The sequence below is a fragment of the Nannobrachium achirus genome (assembly GCF_963921795.1).
Source record: "Nannobrachium achirus genome assembly, chromosome: 17".
Taxonomy (NCBI): Eukaryota; Metazoa; Chordata; class Actinopteri; order Myctophiformes; family Myctophidae; genus Nannobrachium; species Nannobrachium achirus.
The window spans coordinates 17,890,334-17,912,010 of NC_137824.1; the positions used below are offsets into that span (position 1 = coordinate 17,890,334).

The window sequence follows — 21,677 nt, forward strand, 5'->3', positions numbered from 1 at the left end:
GAATCTTTTAAGTGACTAGAAACAAATACTTGTAGTGGAGTAAAAAGTACATTATTTGCCTCTGAGATGTAGCGGAGTAGAAGGGTAAAGTTTCACAAAATATGGAAGTACTCAAGTAAACATATAGCTCAAATTGGCGACGGTTTTACCTATCCGACCTTCAGGAGGGACCTGTTTGGTTTTATTTTGCGACCGTCTGCCTTTTGTGCAAAGACAAAAAGACGTCGTTCGCTTGAAATAAATGAGCCTGTCTCTCTCTCCCTCCCTCTCTCTCTCTCTCTCTCTCTCTCTCTCTCTCCCTCTCTCTCTCTCTCACACACACACACTACACCACACACACACACACACACACACACACACACCACACGCCACACTCCTCCCTCTGTTGTTATTTGCATTAGGCATCAGCATGCTCATCCCTCCCGAGGCCATCCCCAGAGGGAAGATCTATGAGATTTATCTCACCGCTCAGCGGAAGGAAGATTTAAGGTGGGTCTCTTTAACACCGCCTAACTGGTTGGAGTCTTCCCTTGGAAGCCTGGCAGGCTTGTTTGTTCGGGAGCTCGATCGCGCTAGTCCATTAAGGAAAGGCTTAAGGGTGTGTGTTTTTGAGTGTGTGTGTGGCGGCCAGGGGGGAATGTAAATAAATAACTTTGCGTTTTTTTTTTTACCAGGATGTGCACTATTTAAGTTAAATGAATTGTTTGGGGAAAAAAGCCACTGTGTTTGTCTGCGCAGCCTCAGAAGACACATTTCACTTTGCAGCACGCTGATGATAATAACAATAAGATATATCACAGTGAATGAGATCAGCAGGCCTTGGTTTTTATTTTTCCTCATTTATGTGTTTATGCACCGTATGTTTCCCCCAAATAATCTCCCAGGGGCAAACAGCCGGCGGGCACCAAACACCCACCAGGGGTTTGACACTGTTTTGCGATCGACTGCCATTCAAATAGACCTAAATAAGTATCGCAAACAGCCGTCGGGCACCAAATACCCACCGGGCATTCAAATCGACATTGCGAATTAAGCGCCCGGGGGCGATTAATTGGAAATATACCAGTAGGCAATCTATTTTGTCGATCTTCGATCGCATCTCCTACAGATCGGTTGCGGATGAACGTAAGGCTGCAACTGTCGATTAGTCGATCGCCGATTACTTTTCCCATTAATCGAATAATCGAAAATGGCAGATCTGTAAGGTCGCAATGAGCCGCGATCTGGCGCCACGTTAGCTTGTAGATCGGCTATTTTCAGTATTTTATTATATCGTCGTTGTCGGGTGGAAACCTCGTATCTCCCAAGTTTCAAATTTGTACGCTCTTTCGCAAAGTAAAGCCCTGCTTCATCGTAGAAGGCTGTCGCACAAAGGTAGTGAAAACAGCAGATCTACAAGCACACAACGCCTCGCGGTGCGAGGCGTTGTGTGCTTGTAGATCGGCTGTTTTCGCTAGTTTAAATCATTTTTAAAATGATAAATGCAAAACGGACGGTTTTAGACATACAAGGTTTCCACTCGACAACGGCGATATATTATATACTACATTTCCTTGACATTAAAAAGCTTGAGCATCACAGATAAAGAAACATACGTTTTTCAGGAAAACCGTTAGGATTTAGAAGACTTTTTTTTAGGTATTTTTCAGGTCTTATAACCATTCATTCACCTAGGTGTCCCTCTCGTCCCCGTGTGTCCTCTCTACCTCTGTCCCCCTGTCCTGTCACAGGTTACCCCTGGCGGGCTGCCAGACCCTGCTGAGCCCCATCGTGAGCTGCGGCCCCCCGGGGGTGGTCCTCACCCGGCCCGTCATCATCAGCATGGACCACTGCTGCGACGCCTGCCCGGAGAGCTGGGCCCTGCGGCTCAAGAAGCAGAACTACGAGGGCACGTGGGAGGTGAGTGAGGAGGCGCCTCGTGCTAAATGGTAAATGGTGCGTTTATATAGCGCCTTTATCCAAGGCGCTTTACAGAGCATTACATTACGTTCACCCATTCACACATGGATGGCGGAGGAAACCATGCAAGGCACCAACCTGCTCATCAACTAGGGGTTCAGAGTCTTGCTCAAGGACTCTTCGACACTAACTCTGGGGGAGCCCTGGATTGAACTGGGAACCCTTCGGGAACCCTCCGTGTTCTAATGACGGTTTCTCTACCCCTGAGCCACTGCCGCCCCTGCTCTTGACCTGCCATGACCTAGTGGGAATGTTCGTGCAAAGTTTCACAGAAAGCGAAGGCTGCGTTCATGAGTGTGCGTGCTGCCATCATGCCATCGGTGCCAGAGATTAGCTGTTCACAGACGGACGGACGGACAGTCCGACACACACACGGTCGGATGGACAGGGTGCAAAATATACTGTAGTCTCCCCTTGCCTTTCGGTCTGGCGGAGACAAAAAAAAAACAGAACAGTGCTTGGATGAGTGTACTTATAGGTACACCAGCCCAGCACTTGACTCACCCCACTGCTTTTATTTTTCCTTCCAAAGGGACGTAACTGAACTCTCAGGCCTCGTGCTTGGAGCTGCAGCATGAAAGAAAGAATAGCGGTTGCACAGAACGCCAGCCAGCCAGCGGACGTGCCCTGGAAGCGGTGATTCTAAAAGCCCAGCGCACGTCAAAACTCTGAAGGGCTTTTATTAAACCGGCAGTACGGGTTTGTTCCTGTTGGGATGGAACAAAAGGCTCGCTACGCAGTACCCCGCCTGGTCTCCGGCTGAGTTGCTAAGCAACGCAGTATTTTCTTTTTTCTCCGAAAGCGGTCGTATTTTCTTGGTTTTCCGGGTAATTTACTGATCCTCCTCCTCCTCCCTCCCCGCCACTCTGCTCTGACTGAGTGCCCCTTGACCCATCTTTGAACGCCGCTTCCAATTAACCGACTTAGACCGGGAACGCATTATTACGCATTATTTTATGCTTTAACTATTGAAAAATAGCCGATATACAAGCTCACAGCGCGCGCTGCAAGCTTGTAGATCTGCTATTTTTTGAAAAATCTTGAACATTTGTCTTTGAATAGTTTTGACCCGATTCTATAAGTGTCTTCTAAATCCTTATAAGGTTTTTTGAAAAACCTATGTTTTTATGTCAGTAGTGCTCAAACCTTTTCATGTCAAGGACCCCCAAAATTAAATGTATTTGGCTGCGGACCCCCATCTCAAAATATGTTGTTCCAGGGACCCCCCAGAAGAAAATATCTCATCTCAGTTACAAATGTTTGTGTAAAAAAATACATATATTCAAAGATTTGCACACATTTTCACACCTTTTCCAAAATAGCAGATCTACAAGCTCGCAGCGCAGCACTCAAGTGCCGCGCTGTGAGCTTGTATATCTGCTATTTTTCAATAGTTAAAGCAGCAAGAGCCGTTGGCCGCCGCGTCCACGTCCATGGACGCGGCCGTGGACGCGTCCATGGACGCGGCCGCGAAAAAAACGTCCGTGGACGCGAGGCCGCGTCCATGGACGCAAACGGCCGGCCGTCCCGGCCGTGGACGCGGCCGTGGACGCAGACGGCCGGGGACGCGGCCGTGGACGCGGCCGTGGACGAGGCCGCGGCCGTGGACGCAAACGGCCGGCCGTGGACGCAAACGGCCGGCCGTGGACGGGTCCATGGACGAGGCCGCGAAAAAAAGGCAGCGAAAAAGAAAAAAAAAGGTGGCTATTGTATGTATTTTTTGATGGAGATTTCAAATATGACCTTCTTTTTTGCATAGGACAACTCTAACCTGCATCAATTGGTATTTTATAATTGCCAATTGTACCCCATCCATCTAAAAAAACAAATTGGATGTCTATTGTATGTATTTTTTGATGGAGAATTCAAATATTAATTTCTTTTTGGGATAGGACAACTCTAACCTGCATCAATTGGTATTTTATAATTGCCAATTGTACCCTATCCATCTCAAAAACAAATTGGATGTCTATTGTATGTATTTTTTGATGGGGAATTCAAATGTTACCTTCTTTTTTAGATATGACAACTCTAACCTAAATCAATTGGTGCATCAACCTACTTACTATCTATCTATCTATCTGTCTATCTATCTATCTATCTATCTATCTATCTATCTATCTATCTATCTATCTATCTATCTATCTATCTATCTATCTATCTATCTATCTATCTATCTATACTTCACCTTTAGTCCAGAAGAGAGTTCAGCCTCAGGAACTTGCACACATGGAACTGTGTCATGACTGTGTCATGGAGCTAAAACAGAGCTATGTTAAATACTCACAATGACTCTGATGGACCAATCAGGGTGGTGGTGGGGGGAGGGATCAACAATAGACAGAAACTGGATAATGCTTTGTTAACTGTCCCACCTAAGTCCCTGCTAGTCTGAACAAACATCACCTTCCCTCTCATAACACTACTACTACTACATTTATATAAAGCTGCTCTTGCATTTGAATTCAAGTCTGACACAAGTTAAGGTTAACTTAGGTAGTATTTCATTTCGCTGGCTTTTAGGGTCTGTGTGAGTGTGTAGGCTCACAAATTATTATAATTGTCATTAAGTGACTCTGAGATCTATCCATCCATCCATCCATCCATCCATCTATTTATTTATACTTACTGTTTACATTTTCTATAAATATTTATTTCTATATAAAACTCAGTTGTGTGGAGTTATTGTGTGCCCTTTCTTGTTGCTAAAGAGTCCATTTGTTCACTAGACATTAAGTCAAGGTTACTATTTTGAGTTGAAGCTAAGTGTTTTATTGCTTTGTGGTTTAACATGATTTAAAAGGCAAATTCATTGTTATGGTTACTTTAGAAGACTGCTTTTGCATTCATGAGTTAAGAGAGCCAAGCTAATTCAAAGAGTTAGGTTAAAGGAACACAAAACATGACCTAACTCACAGCTGCCATTGGACAGACAGTTACAACATACTCTTATCTTTCACAGAACAGACAATTATCATTTATTTTATCTATTTGAGACTATGTAGCTGCTCTAGGGGAAATAGAGCATTATATCAGCCTATTCAATTGATAATGACCAATGGGTGCCAGTTTCTAAGTAGTTAAAGCATATTAACATAACAATATATGTGGCCTAGACATGGATATTGCCCAATCAACTCGTAATCTACAGAAATGTCCACCACATCACACAGTATAAAACCTAGTAGGCTTAGTGGATTACCTATGTTAAATCATGTCAGGTTAGTTTGGTTCAAGGTTCAAGTATAATAATTTATGAGCCAAAAATGTGCACAAATGTACAATCACATCTAGGCTAGAATGATAACATAAAGTCCTGACTACTCCTTGTTATTGTGGTCCTAAATACTACAATGATTAGTTTGGATGCATTGCTTCTATCATGTCCAATTAAAAATAAATACATTACATATACAGAAATCTGCCTTCTCCTGTATTGTATTAGTGACATTCATTATAAATAGTAAAATAACAGGACAGAGCAAAAAAGGCCTCTGCAAAAAAGGCCTCTGCAACTAACCTAACCTAACACACACTATGTGTTAATGTTGATCAATATAATAATGTAAAAATACAAAGTTAAGTAGACCTAAGTAAGAAATAGTAAATACATTGTAATAATACATTGAAGGGGAAATGTAGGAAAACAAATGCAACTCAGCATTGAATTTATGGCAAACATTTTGCTACTCAACCCTTTCCAAATAATATACAATTAAGAAGTGGGATGTTCCACTTAGTAAGAGAAAGAATTAATGACATATATATTTTTTAAAAGCTAGAAGACTCACCTATTATAGTAACCATGTGAATTGCTAATAATGTTATGGGTCAGATGTGTAAAGATCTATCACATTGTATTGTTCTTTTCAGACTCAACAATAATAATGATGATGTTACTTAAATGCTGATCAATGTGTGAATCTGGCTCTTATCAGGTGTGTGTTTTCTCTCCCTGTCCTGTGCTGTCCTCAGTTAAACCAAGACAGTACTGTTGTGACCAATGTGGAAAAAGCCTTCAGCTCAATTTATTATCTCAAAGTAGACCAGAGAATTCATACCGGAGTGAAGCCATTCAGCTGTGAACAATGTGGGAAGTATTTTGCTCGTCTGGACAATTAAAAGATCATAAGCGTTCACATACTGGAGAGAAACCTTATTGTTGTGACCAGTGTGGGAAAAGATTTGTTCAAAAGGGGATTTTAAAAGAACACCAGAGAATTCACACTAGAGAGAAGCCCTATTGCTGTGACCAGTGTGGGAAAAGCTTTACTCGATTGTCTTATCTCAAAATACATGAACGAATTCACACAGGAGAGAAACCGTACAGCTGTGTCCAATGTGGGGAAAAGTTCAGTTTAACGGCTGCTCTGAAAGTACACCAGAGATTTCACACCGAAGAAAAGCCTTACTGCTGTGAACACTGTGGCAAACGTTTCACTGTAAAATCTAGCCTCGTACAACACAAGAAGATTCACACTTGAGAGAGACCTTACTGCTGTCACCAATGTGGGAAAAGGTTCACTCTGAAGACGGCTCTGAAAAGACACCTGAAAATCCACACTGGTGAGAAGCCATATACTGCTGTGTCCAGTGTGAGAAAAGGTTCAGTGATATTCATCATCTCAAAGCACACCAGAAAAATCACACTGGAAAGAAACCTTATTGCTGTGACCAGTGTGGAAAGAGCTTTCCTAGACTGGAACATATCAAAATACACCAACAAATTCACACCGGAGAGAAACCTTATATCTGTAACCAATGTGGGGAAAACTCTGTCAGGTACATGTCTACCGTTAGAGGCCACTGGCATGAGTGCCTTTTTAGCTCTGTTGGGGCTTGGTGAATGTACTCTGTTGTTGTTTTTTTAATTATTATCTTTGTAATGTATGGTCTTCTTACCCTGTGGGCCTTGAGCCTGTAATAAAGTATTGCTGTGCAGTGTGAGTGTCTGATTGCATGTGATCAGATAAAGACACAACAGAGGCCTTTTTTGCTCTGTCCTGTTATTTTACTATTTATAATGAATGTCACTAATACAATACAGGAGAAGGCAGATTTCTGTATGTATGTAATGTATTTATTTTTAATTGGACATGATAGAAGCAATGCATCCAAACTAATCATTGTAGTATTTAGGACCACAATAACAAGGAGTAGTCAGGACTTTATGTTATCATTCTAGCCTAGATGTGATTGTACATTTGTGCTGTTTACATTTTTGTCTCATAAATTATTATACTTGAATCTTGAACCAAACTAACCTGACATGATTTAACATAGGTAATCCACTAAGCCTACTAGGTTTTATACTGTGTGATGTGGTGGACATTTCTGTAGATTACGAGTTGATTGGGCAATGTCCATGTCTAGGCCACATATATTGTTATGTTAATATGCTTTAACTACTTAGAAACTGGCACCCATTGGTCATTATCAATTGAATAGGCTGATATAATGCTCTATTTCCCCTAGAGCAGCTACATAGTCTCAAATAGATCAAATAAATGATAATTGTCTGTTCTGTGAAAGATAAGAGTATGTTGTAACTGTCTGTCCAATGGCAGCTGTGAGTTAGGTCATGTTTTGTGTTCCTTTAACCTAACTCTTTGAATTAGCTTGGCTCTCTTAACTCATGAATGCAAAAGCAGTCTTCTAAAGTAACCATAACAATGAATTTGCCTTTTAAATCATGTTAAACCACAAAGCAATAAAACACTTAGCTTCAACTCAAAATAGTAACCTTGACTTAATGTCTAGTGAACAAATGGACTCTTTAGCAACAAGAAAAGGCACACAATAACTCCACACAACTGAGTTTTATATAGAAATAAATATTTATAGAAAATGTAAACAGTAAGTATAAATAAATGGATGGATGGATGGATGGATGGATGGATGGATGGATAGATCTCAGAGTCACTTAATGACAATTATAATAATTTGTGAGCCTACACACTCACACAGACCCTAAAAGCCAGCAAAATGAAATACTACCTAAGTTAACCTTAACTTGTGTCAGACTTGAATTCAAATGCAAGAGCAGCTTTATATAAATGTAGTAGTAGTAGTGTTATGAGAAGGAAGGTGATGTTTGTTCAGACTAGCAGGGACTTAGGTGGGACAGTTAACAAAGCATTATCCAGTTTCTGTCTATTGTTGATCCCTCCCCCCACCACCACCCTGATTGGTCCATCAGAGTCATTGTGAGTATTTAACATGGCTCTGTTTTAGCTCCATGACACAGTCATGACACAGTTCCATGTGTGCAAGTTCCTGAGGCTGAACTCTCTTCTGGACTAAAGGTGAAGTATAAATAAATAGATGGATGGATAGATAGATAGATAGATAGATAGATAGATAGATAGATAGATAGATAGATAGATAGATAGATAGATAGTAAGTAGGTTGATGCACCAATTGATGCAGGTCAGAGTTGTCATATCTAAAAAAGAAGGTAACATTTGAATTCCCCATCAAAAAATACATACAATAGACATCCAATTTGTTTTTGAGATGGATAGGGTACAATTGGCAATTATAAAATACCAATTGATGCAGGTTAGAGTTGTCCTATCCCAAAAAGAAGGTAATATTTGAATTCTCCATCAAAAAATACATACAATAGACATCCAATTTGTTTTTTAGATGGATAGGGTACAATTGGCAATTATAAAATACCAATTGATGCAGGTTAGAGTTGTCCTATGCAAAAAAGAAGGTCATATTTGAATTCTCCATCAAAAAATACATACAATAGACACCTTTTTTTTTCTTTTTCGCTGCCTTTTTTTCGCGACCTCGTCCATGGACCCGTCCACGGCCGGCCGTTTGCGTCCACGGCCGGCCGTTTGCGTCCACGGCCGCGGCCTCGTCCACGGCCGCGTCCACGGCCGCGTCCCCGGCCGTCTGCGTCCACGGCCGCGTCCACGGTCGCGTCCACGGCCGGGACGGCCGGCCGTTTGCGTCCGTGGACGCGGCCTCGCGTCCACGGACGTTTTTTTCGCGGCCGCGTCCATGGACGCGTCCACGGTCGCGTCCATGGACGTGGACGCGGCGGCCAGCGGCTGTCTCTCAGTTAAAGCATAAAATAATTATCTGCCTAAATGGCTTAACCGACTTCTCCCATGTTCGCCGTCTCTACGAAAATACACATAAAACGGTTTCCAGGAGAAGTGCATGACGGTTAGCTCTTGGATGTTGCTTATAGAACCATGATTATTTTGTTTGGTTTGTTTACGTACAGTAGTCTGCTCTTAAACCAGTGGTGGCAATTAACAAACTGTGTTTACTCAAGTACTGTACTTTTCAGGTACCTTTACTTTACTCCCCCGTTTTGATATAATTGCAACCATATATAGTAGGTCGCATTTACTATAAAAACCTGCAGCTCATGTGCGTGCGTGCGTGCGTGCGTACGTCAGTCACATGAGGCGTGACGACTCATGTCATGCTGAGGCGTGATCTGATGTCAATACATGGTCTTGTCCCTTTTATGCCCATATATGGAGATCTCTGATGTCATCAATATTGCATCAGAGGCCCATATCTGGGAATGCCCATATATGGACATATTGTGTCAGTCTCATGTTGTCTATGACATCAGACATCTCCATATTTGGGAAAATATGGCCACATTTTGGCCACAGTTGGTCCAACTTAAACAACCAGCCACATTTTTTTTGATCAAAGTTGATCACATGCCAAAGCACCAGCGCTCGCCCAGCAGTCTGCCGTCATCATCCAGGCGGATGCGTGCACGCGCCCATGTGCACACGCCCATGTGCGAGGCTATTAATAGCCTAAACCTAAATAGCCTAATAGGCTATTATTTTCCCTTTGTTTGGCCATTTATACTTAGCAGTTTTACTTTGTCACTATACATCCACCTCTTTCCGCGGGAATTTACTGGAGAATTTTTTGCACCACACTTCCGGTTAACAGCAGACATACAAGCTCACGTCGCGTCGCAGATGCAACCGTTGTGAGCTTGTAGATCACACTCGGCTGCAGCGCCGGAAGCTCCGTGCAACTTCTGCGCAATGCACGATGGGATGTTGGAAAGTTGTGGATACATTTGCCAATACTTTTGTACTTTTACTCAAGTTTCGTCTTCCACCACTACTGTGCACATGTGGGCACATCTGCGCACGCATGCACGCACACACGAACACACACACACACACACACGACACACACGACACACACGACTCACACACACACACACACACACACACACAACACACACACACACCAACAAAACACCCGTCCTCGCAATCCGGATAAGATTGGAAAGGGCTTTAGAGTGTGAGGAGTAGGTCCTCTTTCATGTTCGATATTGTGCATAAATTATTCAGCCTGGCTGCGTGTGGTGGTGGTAGGGTGTCTGTGGGATGGATCGGCCCTGTCTGAGGCAGAGGTTAGACCAGCACTTTTAACCCATTTAGAACGGGTACACATTTTGTGTACCATTATTTTATGCTTTAACTATTGAAAAATAGCAGATATACAAGCTCATAGCAGGGCACCGAGTGCCGCGCTGCGAGCTTGTAGATCTGCTATTTTTGAAAAATCGTGAAAGTTTGAATTTCGACCCGATTGTGTCTTTTGAATCCTTCTAAGATTTTTTGAAAAACCCTATGTTTCTATGTCAGCAATCCGGCCGGCCATCGTCAAAGAAAAGGTCCTTTTCACTTAACTGGAGCTCAGTTAGTCTGTTCTTGAGAGACTACTATGTCAGTGGTGCTCAAACCTTTTCATTTGAAGGACCCCCAAAATGATATTTATCTGGCCACGGACCCCCATTTCAAAATATCTAGTTCCAGGGACCACCCAGAAGCAACATTTTAGTTACAAACGTTCGCTTTGAAAATACATGTATTCAAAGACTTGCACACATTTTCACGACTTTTTCAAAAATAGCAGATCTACAAGCTCGCAGCGCGGCACTCGGTGCCGCGCTGTGAGCTTGTATATCTGCTATTTTTCACTGGTTAAAGCATTCAATAATTCTAGGCCCTAAATGGGTTTAATCATCGGCTGGCCCACATATAGCCCAGTGGCCACCACAAGACCAGGACACCACCGGCTGGACAGATGAGCGTTGGTGGAGAGCAGTACTCACAATGCTTTACCTAAGTAAAAGTATCAGTGCCGCAATTTGTACTAGTTGTAGTAGTTACTGTATGTAATAACATACTCTACCATAGGCCGACAGATGTACTAGTTATAATATATTGTATTAACATAAGTCCACAAGTAAGTCTGCCGTGTTAAGTGCTGGTTTTCCAGAGTTTATAGAGGGTATGCGCGTGACATCATCATCATACCTGAAAGTTATACGGGAACGCCTACTGAGTGGCAAAAAAACACTTTCTGGCCTTAAGTCCTATCTGATTGCATTAAACAACGTTAAACTCACTTTGCCAATCGATTTGCCACTCACTTTATGCATGCGCATACCCTCTATTTTAATGATCAATCAATCGATTGTGTCCAGTGTCCTGGCTTGCATCAGTGGAACCTAAACAGTATCACTTAAGTTCCTATTCATTGGTATCAAAATGACAACTCATTCTTCAAGGTTTTAAAGATAAAAAATACTGTACCATGATAAAAAACAGAATCTTAGTGTTTTCTTTTTTTTTTTTTTATAAACTTTGTTTATTTGATTTTCAAATGAAGCATTTAAGGCAATGAAGTGGTACAATAATAAGAGTAGCAGCTTCTTTTGTACAAACATCAAATATACAACAGTGGTACAAGGATTGCAATTTTCACCCAAAACAACAATACAAAAATATATATAGGATAATAATCTTAGTGTTTTGACAGTTGTTTTTGGAGGCCCACTTGCAAGCATATCCTCACCCGGTTTGGGGAATAGCGAGAGAGTTTTTATTGCACACAGTGCAAACTAGCGAGCTCTTTAATTGGCCGACGCGAGATGAAAGATGGATTAGATCATGCGTTCTCGCATTGTTGTCTCGACAACAAGCAGAAAACAGCGAGCGCAGCAGCCGTGTCAGCCCCATGCATCAGCTTGGAAAAACCACAGCGACTCACAGCCAGGGACCATTTTATCAGATCATTTTTGACGACGCGCCGCCAGTCTAATTTGATGGGGATAAATTGGGGACCCTGGGTGACAACATTTCCTCTAAAATCCCATCATGCCAGTTAAGCCGCTACGACCCGGAATTGTTTTATGCTTTAACTTTTTGAAAAATAGCAGATATACAAGCTCACAGCGCGGCACCGAGTGCCGCGCTGCGAGCTTGTAGATCTGCTATTTTTTTTAAAGATCGTGAATATATCTTTTTAAAAGCGAACGTTTGTAACTCAAATGTTTGCTTCTAGGGGGTCCCTGGAACAACATATTTTGAGATGGAGGTCCGCAGCCAAATACATGTAATTTTGGGGGTCCTTTGACATGAAAAAGTTTGAGAAGCACTGATTTAGAAGAAGGATTTAGAAGACATGTATAGATTCGTGTCAAACATATTCAAAGACTTGCACAAAATGTTCACCGTTTTTCAAAAATAGCAGATCTATTGTATATCTGCTATTTTTCAATAGTTAAAGCATATGAAATAGTGGTTAAAGTGGTTAAAATCTAACGCGACAAAGACGCGTTTCCCGGCCTTAGCAGGTTAACTGACTCTTCCGATTAGCCAATCAAGCTGAAGAGAGCGTTCCCTCCTGCCAAGCATCCCCGGCGAGCTTCCGTCAGCGTCCTCCCTCTCCCCCTCCACCCCCTCCCTCCCTCCCTCCCCTCCCTCCCTCCCTTCCCTCCCTCCGCCATCGATTCAAACCAGACACAATTCACTTCCGAGGAATTAGTATCGACACCGTTCATTTCCTATGCAACCGCAAGCCCAGTGTCACTTTTTCATCTTCTTAATATTTCGGTGACTGCTAGCTGCAGCAGCAGCGCGCGATGTGGCTCAATTACTCTGCCGCTCAATATCCACACACACAATTCATCCTCTCCTCTCCTCTCCTCTCCTCTCCTCTCCTCTCCTCTCCTCTCCAGCCCTCTTTCTCTATCTTTACATCTTTCTTTCCTAATCGGAACCGCTCTCTCGTTTCCGACATCCCCTCGTACCTCTTATTATTGTGTTTCTTAAAATCTACTTCTCCATTCTCTCTCTCTCTCTCTCTTTTTCTCTCTCTCTGCCTCTTAAACTTTCACTGAGATTGTTTGTGTTGGCTCATTCCCAGTGTTTCCAAGTTTCAATACTTCATGCTTCTACTCCACTACATCTCAGAGGCAAACGTTGTACTTTTACTCCACTACAATTATTTGAAGATTTAGTTACTACTTCCTAATAGATTTGGATTATTACTACAAAATATCCATGAACCACTTCAGCCTTAAATATACTTTTACTTTTGCTACTTTAAGTACACTTCGATGCCAATGCTTTCGTATTTTTAAGTACAAGTACATTTTTAATAGCGGATGTTTACATGTGCAGTGGTTGGAGGTGGTCTCCATTTACACTTCCATTGAGACATTTAGACCCTGGTGTCAGGAAGGACACCTACTGGCTGACAAGTAGCCCTGCCCTAAGCTCAAGAAGTACAATTGTAGCATATGCTTTGTAAATAAAGTATATAAATTGCTAATGGATCAGTTGTTGCAGAAGAAGGTGTTGGTTGGAGGAATTAAATTGATGACATTAAATAAAACTCAAGAGACCAAACTGCATTGCATTGAGAATGTATTGAAAAAGGAAAATAAAACATAAATGCATACAATTGATATTCACATATTTAACCTCATTTACTGCTATTTTAAGACCCTTCTAATGGTTCACACCGCCAGGATTTTGCCTACCTTTAATGTGGGCGAGTGCGCGTATCCATTGCGCGATGGTTCGCCGATTGCGTTCACAATACGATCCAGTCACGGTAAGCAACAAAACAGTACAGCCTTCCATTGCCCAAAGCGAAAGCGACTGAGCGCCACGTGGATGTTGCATAACATTGAAGCGGATGGCATTTCGGCAGACAGGATACAGGCGTCGATGCCCCGCCCCCCCATTTCCGGTCGGGAACATCCGGATCCGTTTTTTGTGAATAGGAACCGCAAATAGAGAATGAATGACAGAGAATCGGCGATCATACATTAATTGTTTTATAGTTATTACGGTACTTTTATAACTCATCATACTCGTAGGCAGAGGGGACCCATTTATATAACTAAATACTAGTCATAGGCAGTAGATGAGTTAATTCCCAAAAGAGTCGAGTCAAAGTTCTTGGTGTTCAAGTCAAGTGTTCAATGTTCAAGGGGCAAAGTGAGTGGTATGGATTGGGAGTACTGGGAGCTGGGGGGAATGTTTGTGTATGGAATTATTGTTGCTGCTGCTGCTGTTTCCTACCCACAACCAGGGATCAAACAGGACTGTGTAAGTCTTTCTGGCTCGCCATCATTCGGCTTCTCCCCTTGGTCAAGCGGTGATTCTCTGTTGGGAGAGAGCAGGTTGATACAGTGCCTGGTCTCTGACGTGGCTATGGGACATAAAACCTGATGGATTGCAGCTTTAAGAAGAGCCCAGTGATTTGGTAGGCGAAGCTTGAAGTTCCTCTCTCTCTCTCTCTCTCTCTCTCTCTCTCTCTCTCTCTCTCACTCTCCTTTGTGAACAAATTCAGGAGGCTGACGGAAATCCCTCACCTTCAATATTTACTGGATTACCATTCCTCTTTATTTCTCTGTAGGACCATCCTGTCCTGCCAGGAATCTATCGGAGTCTGCTTTCATGTCAATGGAGCACCTCGTTCATGCATTATTTAGCCAATTGATGGGGAGGGGTTCAATATAAGGTGTGTGTGTGTGTGTGTGTGTGTGTGTGTGTGTGTGTGTGTGTGTGTGTGTGTGTGTGTGTGTGTGTGTGTGTGTGTGTGTGTGTGTGTGTGTGTGTATACGTCGGTATGTACAAAGCGTACTACAGCGATATGGGAATTTAAGTCATGTACAAAGCATTGCCTAATCCACACCCGGATTCCTAATCCAGAAGCATTCACATGCACACAAAATAACTGTAAACCTTTTCATTATTTGCTACTTTAATGCACCATAGGTGGGATATAAATTAGCCATTGATGCATACCGTACAGTATCACCTTGCTGTACCGTCGTTGCCATCCTTGTATGATATTAGCGACTTTAAGCTAGATGCTTTTCAGGACGGCAACGCCAGGCGGACTACGGCTGCTATGACGTAATCGCCGTAGCAATCAAAATGGTTAAGCAAAGTCTCTGCGGCGACGGGTTCCCACCCCTTTCACTGAACGCTTTGGTTCCCATGGCGACGCGTACAAGCAGCAGACGGAGTAGGCGCTACGTGGGAAGGGACCTTCTGCCGTAGTAGAGACGGCCGCGGCGACGGCAGGTTTATCTATCGAGCGCGGATCATTTCCGGTTACCGTTGTCATCTGCCGTTGCCGTAGCGTTGCTTAAGGTCGCTATTATTTTGTCACAAGCTCTTGTTGATAACTTTTCATTGGTTCAATCCTATGATAATATTGACTAATGTAATGACTAATGAGTGGACGTCACAAACGTAACGTCTGGACTTGCGAGGCACAACCGTTGCTCCGATCCGTGGCAAACCTGCCACAAACTTCCATGGCAATTAGGGATGTAGCCTACTGTACTATCGTCAGACAATGGCATTGTTATGAAGGACATTCTATTTTAATGACTTGTGCACTTGGTTGATAACTTGATTGATAATGTGTTCAGCCTAAAGAGAGGGACAGGCAGCTGATTGCAGGGCCAGGTGTGATCATTTTGGGTGGGGTTCTTCTAGTCAGTCAGTTCTGTCAGTCTGCAGCATTCAGAGTGAGAAACTGATTTTCTTTTTCTTTTTTTTTCTTTTTTTCTTCACTATTTGGACATTATTCCCAGGTTTCCTGTGTTTTGAATTATGTCACAGAAGAGAGTTTATTTTTTTTGGGACTGTGTTCAAGCACCCTTTTTTGTAAATCTTTCTTTGGAATAAACAAACTTAAAGAGAAGAACAAGCTTCTGCATTCTTACACAGCACAATGGTAACCACTCCCAAACCAGCTCAATTAATGAATCTACATTTCATTTATTTATTTTTTTTCACTCTCTACCAAATCTCTTTAAAGATTAAAGATAAAATTTGCCGATCTACAAGCTCACAACGCGTCGCAATTGTAGGTCTGCATTTTTTTTGACAAATGCTCCGCCCCAGGATGTTAGGGATATTTTGATTATCGCGATATCATAAATCGCAATTTCTTGGTGTCACAATAATCTTGACATGAAATGTTCATATCGTCTCATCCCTAATCCCCTGTTGTCCCCCCCTCTCCTCTCTCAGGACGTCCTGCTCATGGGCGAGGAGCTGCAGGCGTCGGAGTCGTACTACTGCCAGCTGGAGGCGGAGACGTGCCGGGTGTTCACGGAGCAGCTGGGGCGCTTCGGCCTGATCGGAGAGTCGCTGCACATGGGCGCCGCCAAGCGCCTCCGCCTGGTGCTCTTCTCTGACGCCTACTGTTCCACGCTGGAGTACAACATCAGGGTCTACTGCATGGACGACACGCAGGACGTCTTCAAGGTCAGTGCTGATTAAAAACCTGTTCAGGGATCATCATTATGTCTGTACATGGACAAATATGTCTGTGGCAAAGGCTTGGTCTTGTTCGTGGCATATTTTTCATTTTCTGTTTTACACACCATTATTATTGCGACCGCAGGGAGCAGTTAGTGTGAAAACCTGAAGCAGTTGTGTCACGCTGTAACTCTTGCCTGTTATTCTTGCCTGTAACGCTTGCCTGTAACGGTGCGCCCGCACACACACACACACACATAATCTGTCTCGTTTACGCTTCTCCACAATGATTGCACTCAGCTGCGACCCCCCCCCCCCTCCCACACACACACACACACACACACACACACACACAATCTGTCTTGTTTGCGCTGCTCCACAATGATTGCACTCAGCTCAGACCACAAATGGGACCTCAGAACACCTGGAATCTCAGAGTTACAGACCTGTTATGGTCATTCAGAGGTCATCTCTTTATGTGTTTCTGGTAATATACTGTGTGTGTGTGTGTGTGTGTGTGTGTGTGTGTGTGTGTGTGTGTGTGTGTGTGTGTGTGTGTGTGTGTGTGTGTGTGTGTGTGTGTGTGTGTGTGTGTGTGTTTGGTGTGTGCGTGTGCGTGCGTGCATACGTGCGTGCGTGCACATGCACGCCTCCACAGACATATGGGAATATATTTGATGCCTTTCCTGTGATGAGGCGGGCCGGGACGTTTCCCCTCTCATTGCTCAACAGCATATCATCTCTGTCTGCTGGAAAGTAACCTTGTATCTCCAAAAAACTGTTACTTTTCAGGATTCAAAAATATCAAAAGTAGCACATCTACAAGCAGAGCTTGCAGATCTCTGCTACTTTTGATACTTTTGTGTTACGCTGTAGTAAAACACAAAAAGTTAAAATATGGGGGCCGGTCCAGGAGCATAGCACATAGGCTAAGTGTAGACTGACAGCGTGTCGCTGGTTCGATTCCCGATCCCGGCTGCCTTTGCTGCGTGTCACTCCCCAACTCTCTCCCTGTTAAAGGCATAAAAATATGGAGATAAGTGGTTTCTGCCCGACGGCGATGATATTTCCTGATGTGTTTTTTTTTCCTCTCCACGTGGACGGTGTATAATCAAGCGCTAATGCCCCCCCTCCCCTCCCTCCCCCCCCCCCAGGGCCTGCCTCTGAGTAGCCTGTTAAGATTTCATTTGCATGGTTAATTAGTAAATTAAAAGGAGAGCCTCTCCCCACAACCCCAATGCACTCTCTGCCTCTCTCACTCTCTCTCTCACTCTCTCTCTCTCTCTCTCTCTCTCTCTCTCTCTCTCTCTCTCTCACCCCCACCTTTCCTCTGCCGTCTCCAGTGATGGACAGAGTACTCAACCCCATGATACTCCTGGTCAAATGTTAATCCTCTATAAGTGAAAGTTGCTCTGACAAAATCTGTACTTCAGTTAGAGTACTTGCTTTTAAAAAATACGTATGTATCCAAAAGTACAAGTTAAAATAATGAGTATTCAAGAGCAGAAATTACAGAAATAAATATCAAAGCATTGTTGTGTTACAATTTTAATACATTATTTTTTAAAAGAAGTGGGAAAAATGGTGAATCGGCTATTTTATTGTTTGAAATAGTTAATTCCTCAATGTATGTACCTTTTTTCACTTTCTAGAAAAGCAGTCAAAAGTACATCTGTCTTTGTAATGTATAGTTGAGTATCCACAAAAAAAACACAAATACTCAAGTAAAGTACAAGTACTCAAGTACATAAATGCACTTGGTTCCTGTCGGCCACTGGCCCCCACCCACTCCACCTCCCACTCCACCTCCCACTCCACCTCCCACTCCAGATCCACTTCAGACCTCTCTAACGGTCAAGCCCCTCGTAGAGAGGTGGTCCACCAGACGTGCGTGCGTGCGTGCGTGCGTGCGTGCGAGCGTGCGTGCGTGCGTGCGTGCGTGCGTACGTGCGTGTGTGCGTGTGTGGGAGGGGGGGGGAAGTACAGTACAGCACACTAGTCTCTGAAATGAGCACTCACACATACAGTGAGTTGAGGAGGAGATGGGGAGATACAGATGTACTGTATCTCCCCTTTGCTATCTGTCTGTCTGTCTGTCTGTCTGTCTGTCTGTCTGTCTGTCTGTCTGTCTGTCTGTCTGTCTGAGTGTCTGTCTCTGTGTCAGGCACATGCAGAGAATGTTAGAGAGGCAGGGGCTAACATTTCTAAAAGGGCCTTTTGGTGGAAATATCGAAAATAGCAGACCTCCAAGCTCACAGGAGCTTGGAGCTTGTGAGCTTGGAGGTCCGCTATTTTCGGTGTGTGATACCACACTGAATAATCAAGTGAGTACTGAAGATGTGGCGCAATATGACATGGAGGGAAATTCTGTCAACATAAGATGCTGCATTCAAGTTCAGGAGAGTTTGGACAAGGCCATTCTCTTGAATGCTGCCTTCAGGTATGGCATGGAAAGAGGGCATTTGTATTTCCTACACCATATAATGAAAACTGCATTCATGGTCTGGACGAGGGCATTTTTTACAGACGGATAAAAGGGCAGGGGCTCAAGCCTCCTTTGGGGTCTATGTGTGCACGTGCCTGGCCTGCTCTGTGTTGCTGTCTCTCCTTCTGTCTGTCTCTCTCTCTCTCTCTCTCTCTCTCTCTCTCTCTCTCTCTCTCTGTCTGTCTGTGTGTGTGTGTGTGTGTGTGTGCGTGTGTGCGTCAGAGCTATACTGTACACATGTGCTCATGGGGAGGAGGCTTGGCTGACATGCAGTTGCTGCCGTAGGAGGAAATGAGATACAAGGGGAGAGAGAGAGAGCGTTGCTGCGAGGAAGAAGACCAAGGCTACAGCAGCCAAATAGATGGCAAACTGCTGCACATTTCTGCAGCAGCTGTGGAGAGAGAGAGAGAGAGAGAGAGAGAGAGAGAGAGAGAGAGAGAGAGAGAGAGAGAGAGAGAGGGAGAGAGAGAGAGAGAGAGAGAGAGAGAGAGAGAGAGAGAGAGCAGTGTGTTTGTTGCTATAAATCACACCGTGTGTTTGTGCAGAGCGCTCGCTATCTGCACAGCGGTAATAATGGGCCTGTCTGTGTGTATTCAGATCATCAGTTGACCTAGTGGCGTTTTGCTGCAGTGTGTGAATGTTTGCCGGGATGACCTTGTGTGTCCTCTAGTTGGATGCAGGAAGGATGCTGTTGCTGCACAAAAAGCTCTGTCTCTCTCTCGCACGCACGCACGCACGCACGCACACTCACACACACACACACACACACACACACACACACACACACACACACACACACACACACACACACACACACACACACACACACACACAGACAGACACACATGCATGTCGCGCACACACAATATAGAAATAGTCTGGAATACAACATTTACTTGAGTAAAAGTACAAACGTATCGTTACAAAAATGTACCAAACTAAAAGTATGAAATGTTTGAAAATAGCAGATCTACAAGCTCACAACAGCACGTTGCGATGCTTGTCGCGATGCTTGCCGCGATGCTTGCCGCGATGCTTGTAAATCGGCTACTAATAGCCTAGGTATAAAATAAGGCTAAAGTGGTTTATGTATGTTTTATAATATAATGTATATCTGCAAAGTAACTAGTGACTAAAGTTTTCAAATAAATCTAGTGGTGTAAAAGTACAATATTTGGATCCCAGATGTGAAGTATTGGAAATTGGAAATACTGTACTCAAGTAAAGTACCAATACCTAAAAATTGTACTTAACACAGCGGGTGCCCAGAATTATTCAACTTTTAATTTGCTGGTGCCCATGGCAACCCGCCATTTTACCTACCTTTGAAGTACTGGCAGTAATCCGAGTAAATGTAATCCAAGCATGTCCTGTTTATTTCGCGAAAATCTTTTCTTTCAGTCAGGACCGTTTTTTATCAATTCTAAGCCACAGCGTTTGTGTTACGGCCAGTAGAAGAGGCTGCCGTTTTGAGAAAAAAGGAAAAGAATCCGGAGAAAACAGCATTTTTGTGCAGCCACTAAACAGGAAGTCTACGAGACAGACAGCACGTCCGGGTGACGTAATTTCGCGCTGCATGTTGGGAAATGGAGTTTGTTTCATCAGCCAAGTACAGTAGCTACAGTACAGTATACTGTACAACACGTCAACGCGTCGTTGGGCACTCGTAAACATCAAAGAGATTGGCGCGTGGGCACCACATGGGCGTTTATTGTGTTAAGTTAAGTTAAGTTCTCTCTCTCTCTCTCCCTCTCTCTCTCTACCCTCTCTCCCACCACTCTCTCTCTCTCAGCCAGGGAAAAGGATACCTGAGCTTGTTGACTCCAGCACTTGTGCTGCTATGCTCTGCGGCTCCCTCGACGCACTGAAGTGCATTGTGTTGTGTTGCGTTCGCTCGCTCCCTCTCTCTCTCTCTCTCTCTCTCTCTCTCTCTCTCTCTCTCTCTCTCTCTCTCTCTCTCTCTCTCTCTCTCTCTCTCTCTCTCTCTCTCTCTCTCTCTCTCTCTCTCTCGACCATCTCTCTCGTGCAACCTGGTTTTGTGGTAAGCCACGGTGTCTCCTGGGACTTGTAGTTTTTCTTTTTTTAAGGCTGTGATTTAGAACAGTGGCCAACGCTGTTTAGTAATCTCGACTTCACCCTGCTCTGGGTGCCATTACGGAGGGAGCAGTTCATTTAGCAAAGTCCATTAACCACTTTGAGTGCAGATTAAACTTCCCTGGAGAGGTGCACCCTAATCACTAATCACTATACTTTAAAATGTGCCGTTTATGATTAGACTATAGCGATAGCTGCCATTAGCGTTAATTGTGATACGGACCAGTGGTGGGCTATAGCAGGCAGGCAGGGGGTCCAGTGATGGAGCTCTGCAGGAGGCTAGCCATCTAGAAGGGGGTTGGTTGGTCGGTCGGTCGGTCTGTGTGGATGTGAGTCTGGAGTAGGGATGGAGCCCGTTAATGTTTTATTGATAATGAGCACCTTATCGATCCTGCTTATTGAACCGGGCTTTTATCGAGCCCACTATTGAGCGTTTTCTAATATTTTGTGGAAAGAATGACACATTCTGAATACCCCGGGTACTCAATACATTTCTTATTGAGTTTGTTTGTTTCGAGCTCCATCCCTAGTCTGGAGATTATGTCGCA

At 43.7% G+C, this 21,677-nt stretch overlaps 1 protein-coding gene across 1 annotated transcript in view; it reads left to right on the forward strand.

Moving 5' to 3' along the window:
• The window catches only part of unc5a (unc-5 netrin receptor A), a gene marked incomplete at both ends in the record, with an annotated part of 299,628 nt that overhangs the window by 240,753 nt on the left and 37,198 nt on the right, over window positions 1-21,677 (forward strand). The window contains 3 exons of the mRNA XM_080746558.1: window positions 402-489; window positions 1,731-1,899; window positions 16,320-16,556. Coding sequence (XP_080602684.1) covers window positions 402-489; window positions 1,731-1,899; window positions 16,320-16,556 — 494 coding nt within the window. The remainder of the gene's footprint in view (window positions 1-401; window positions 490-1,730; window positions 1,900-16,319; window positions 16,557-21,677) is intronic.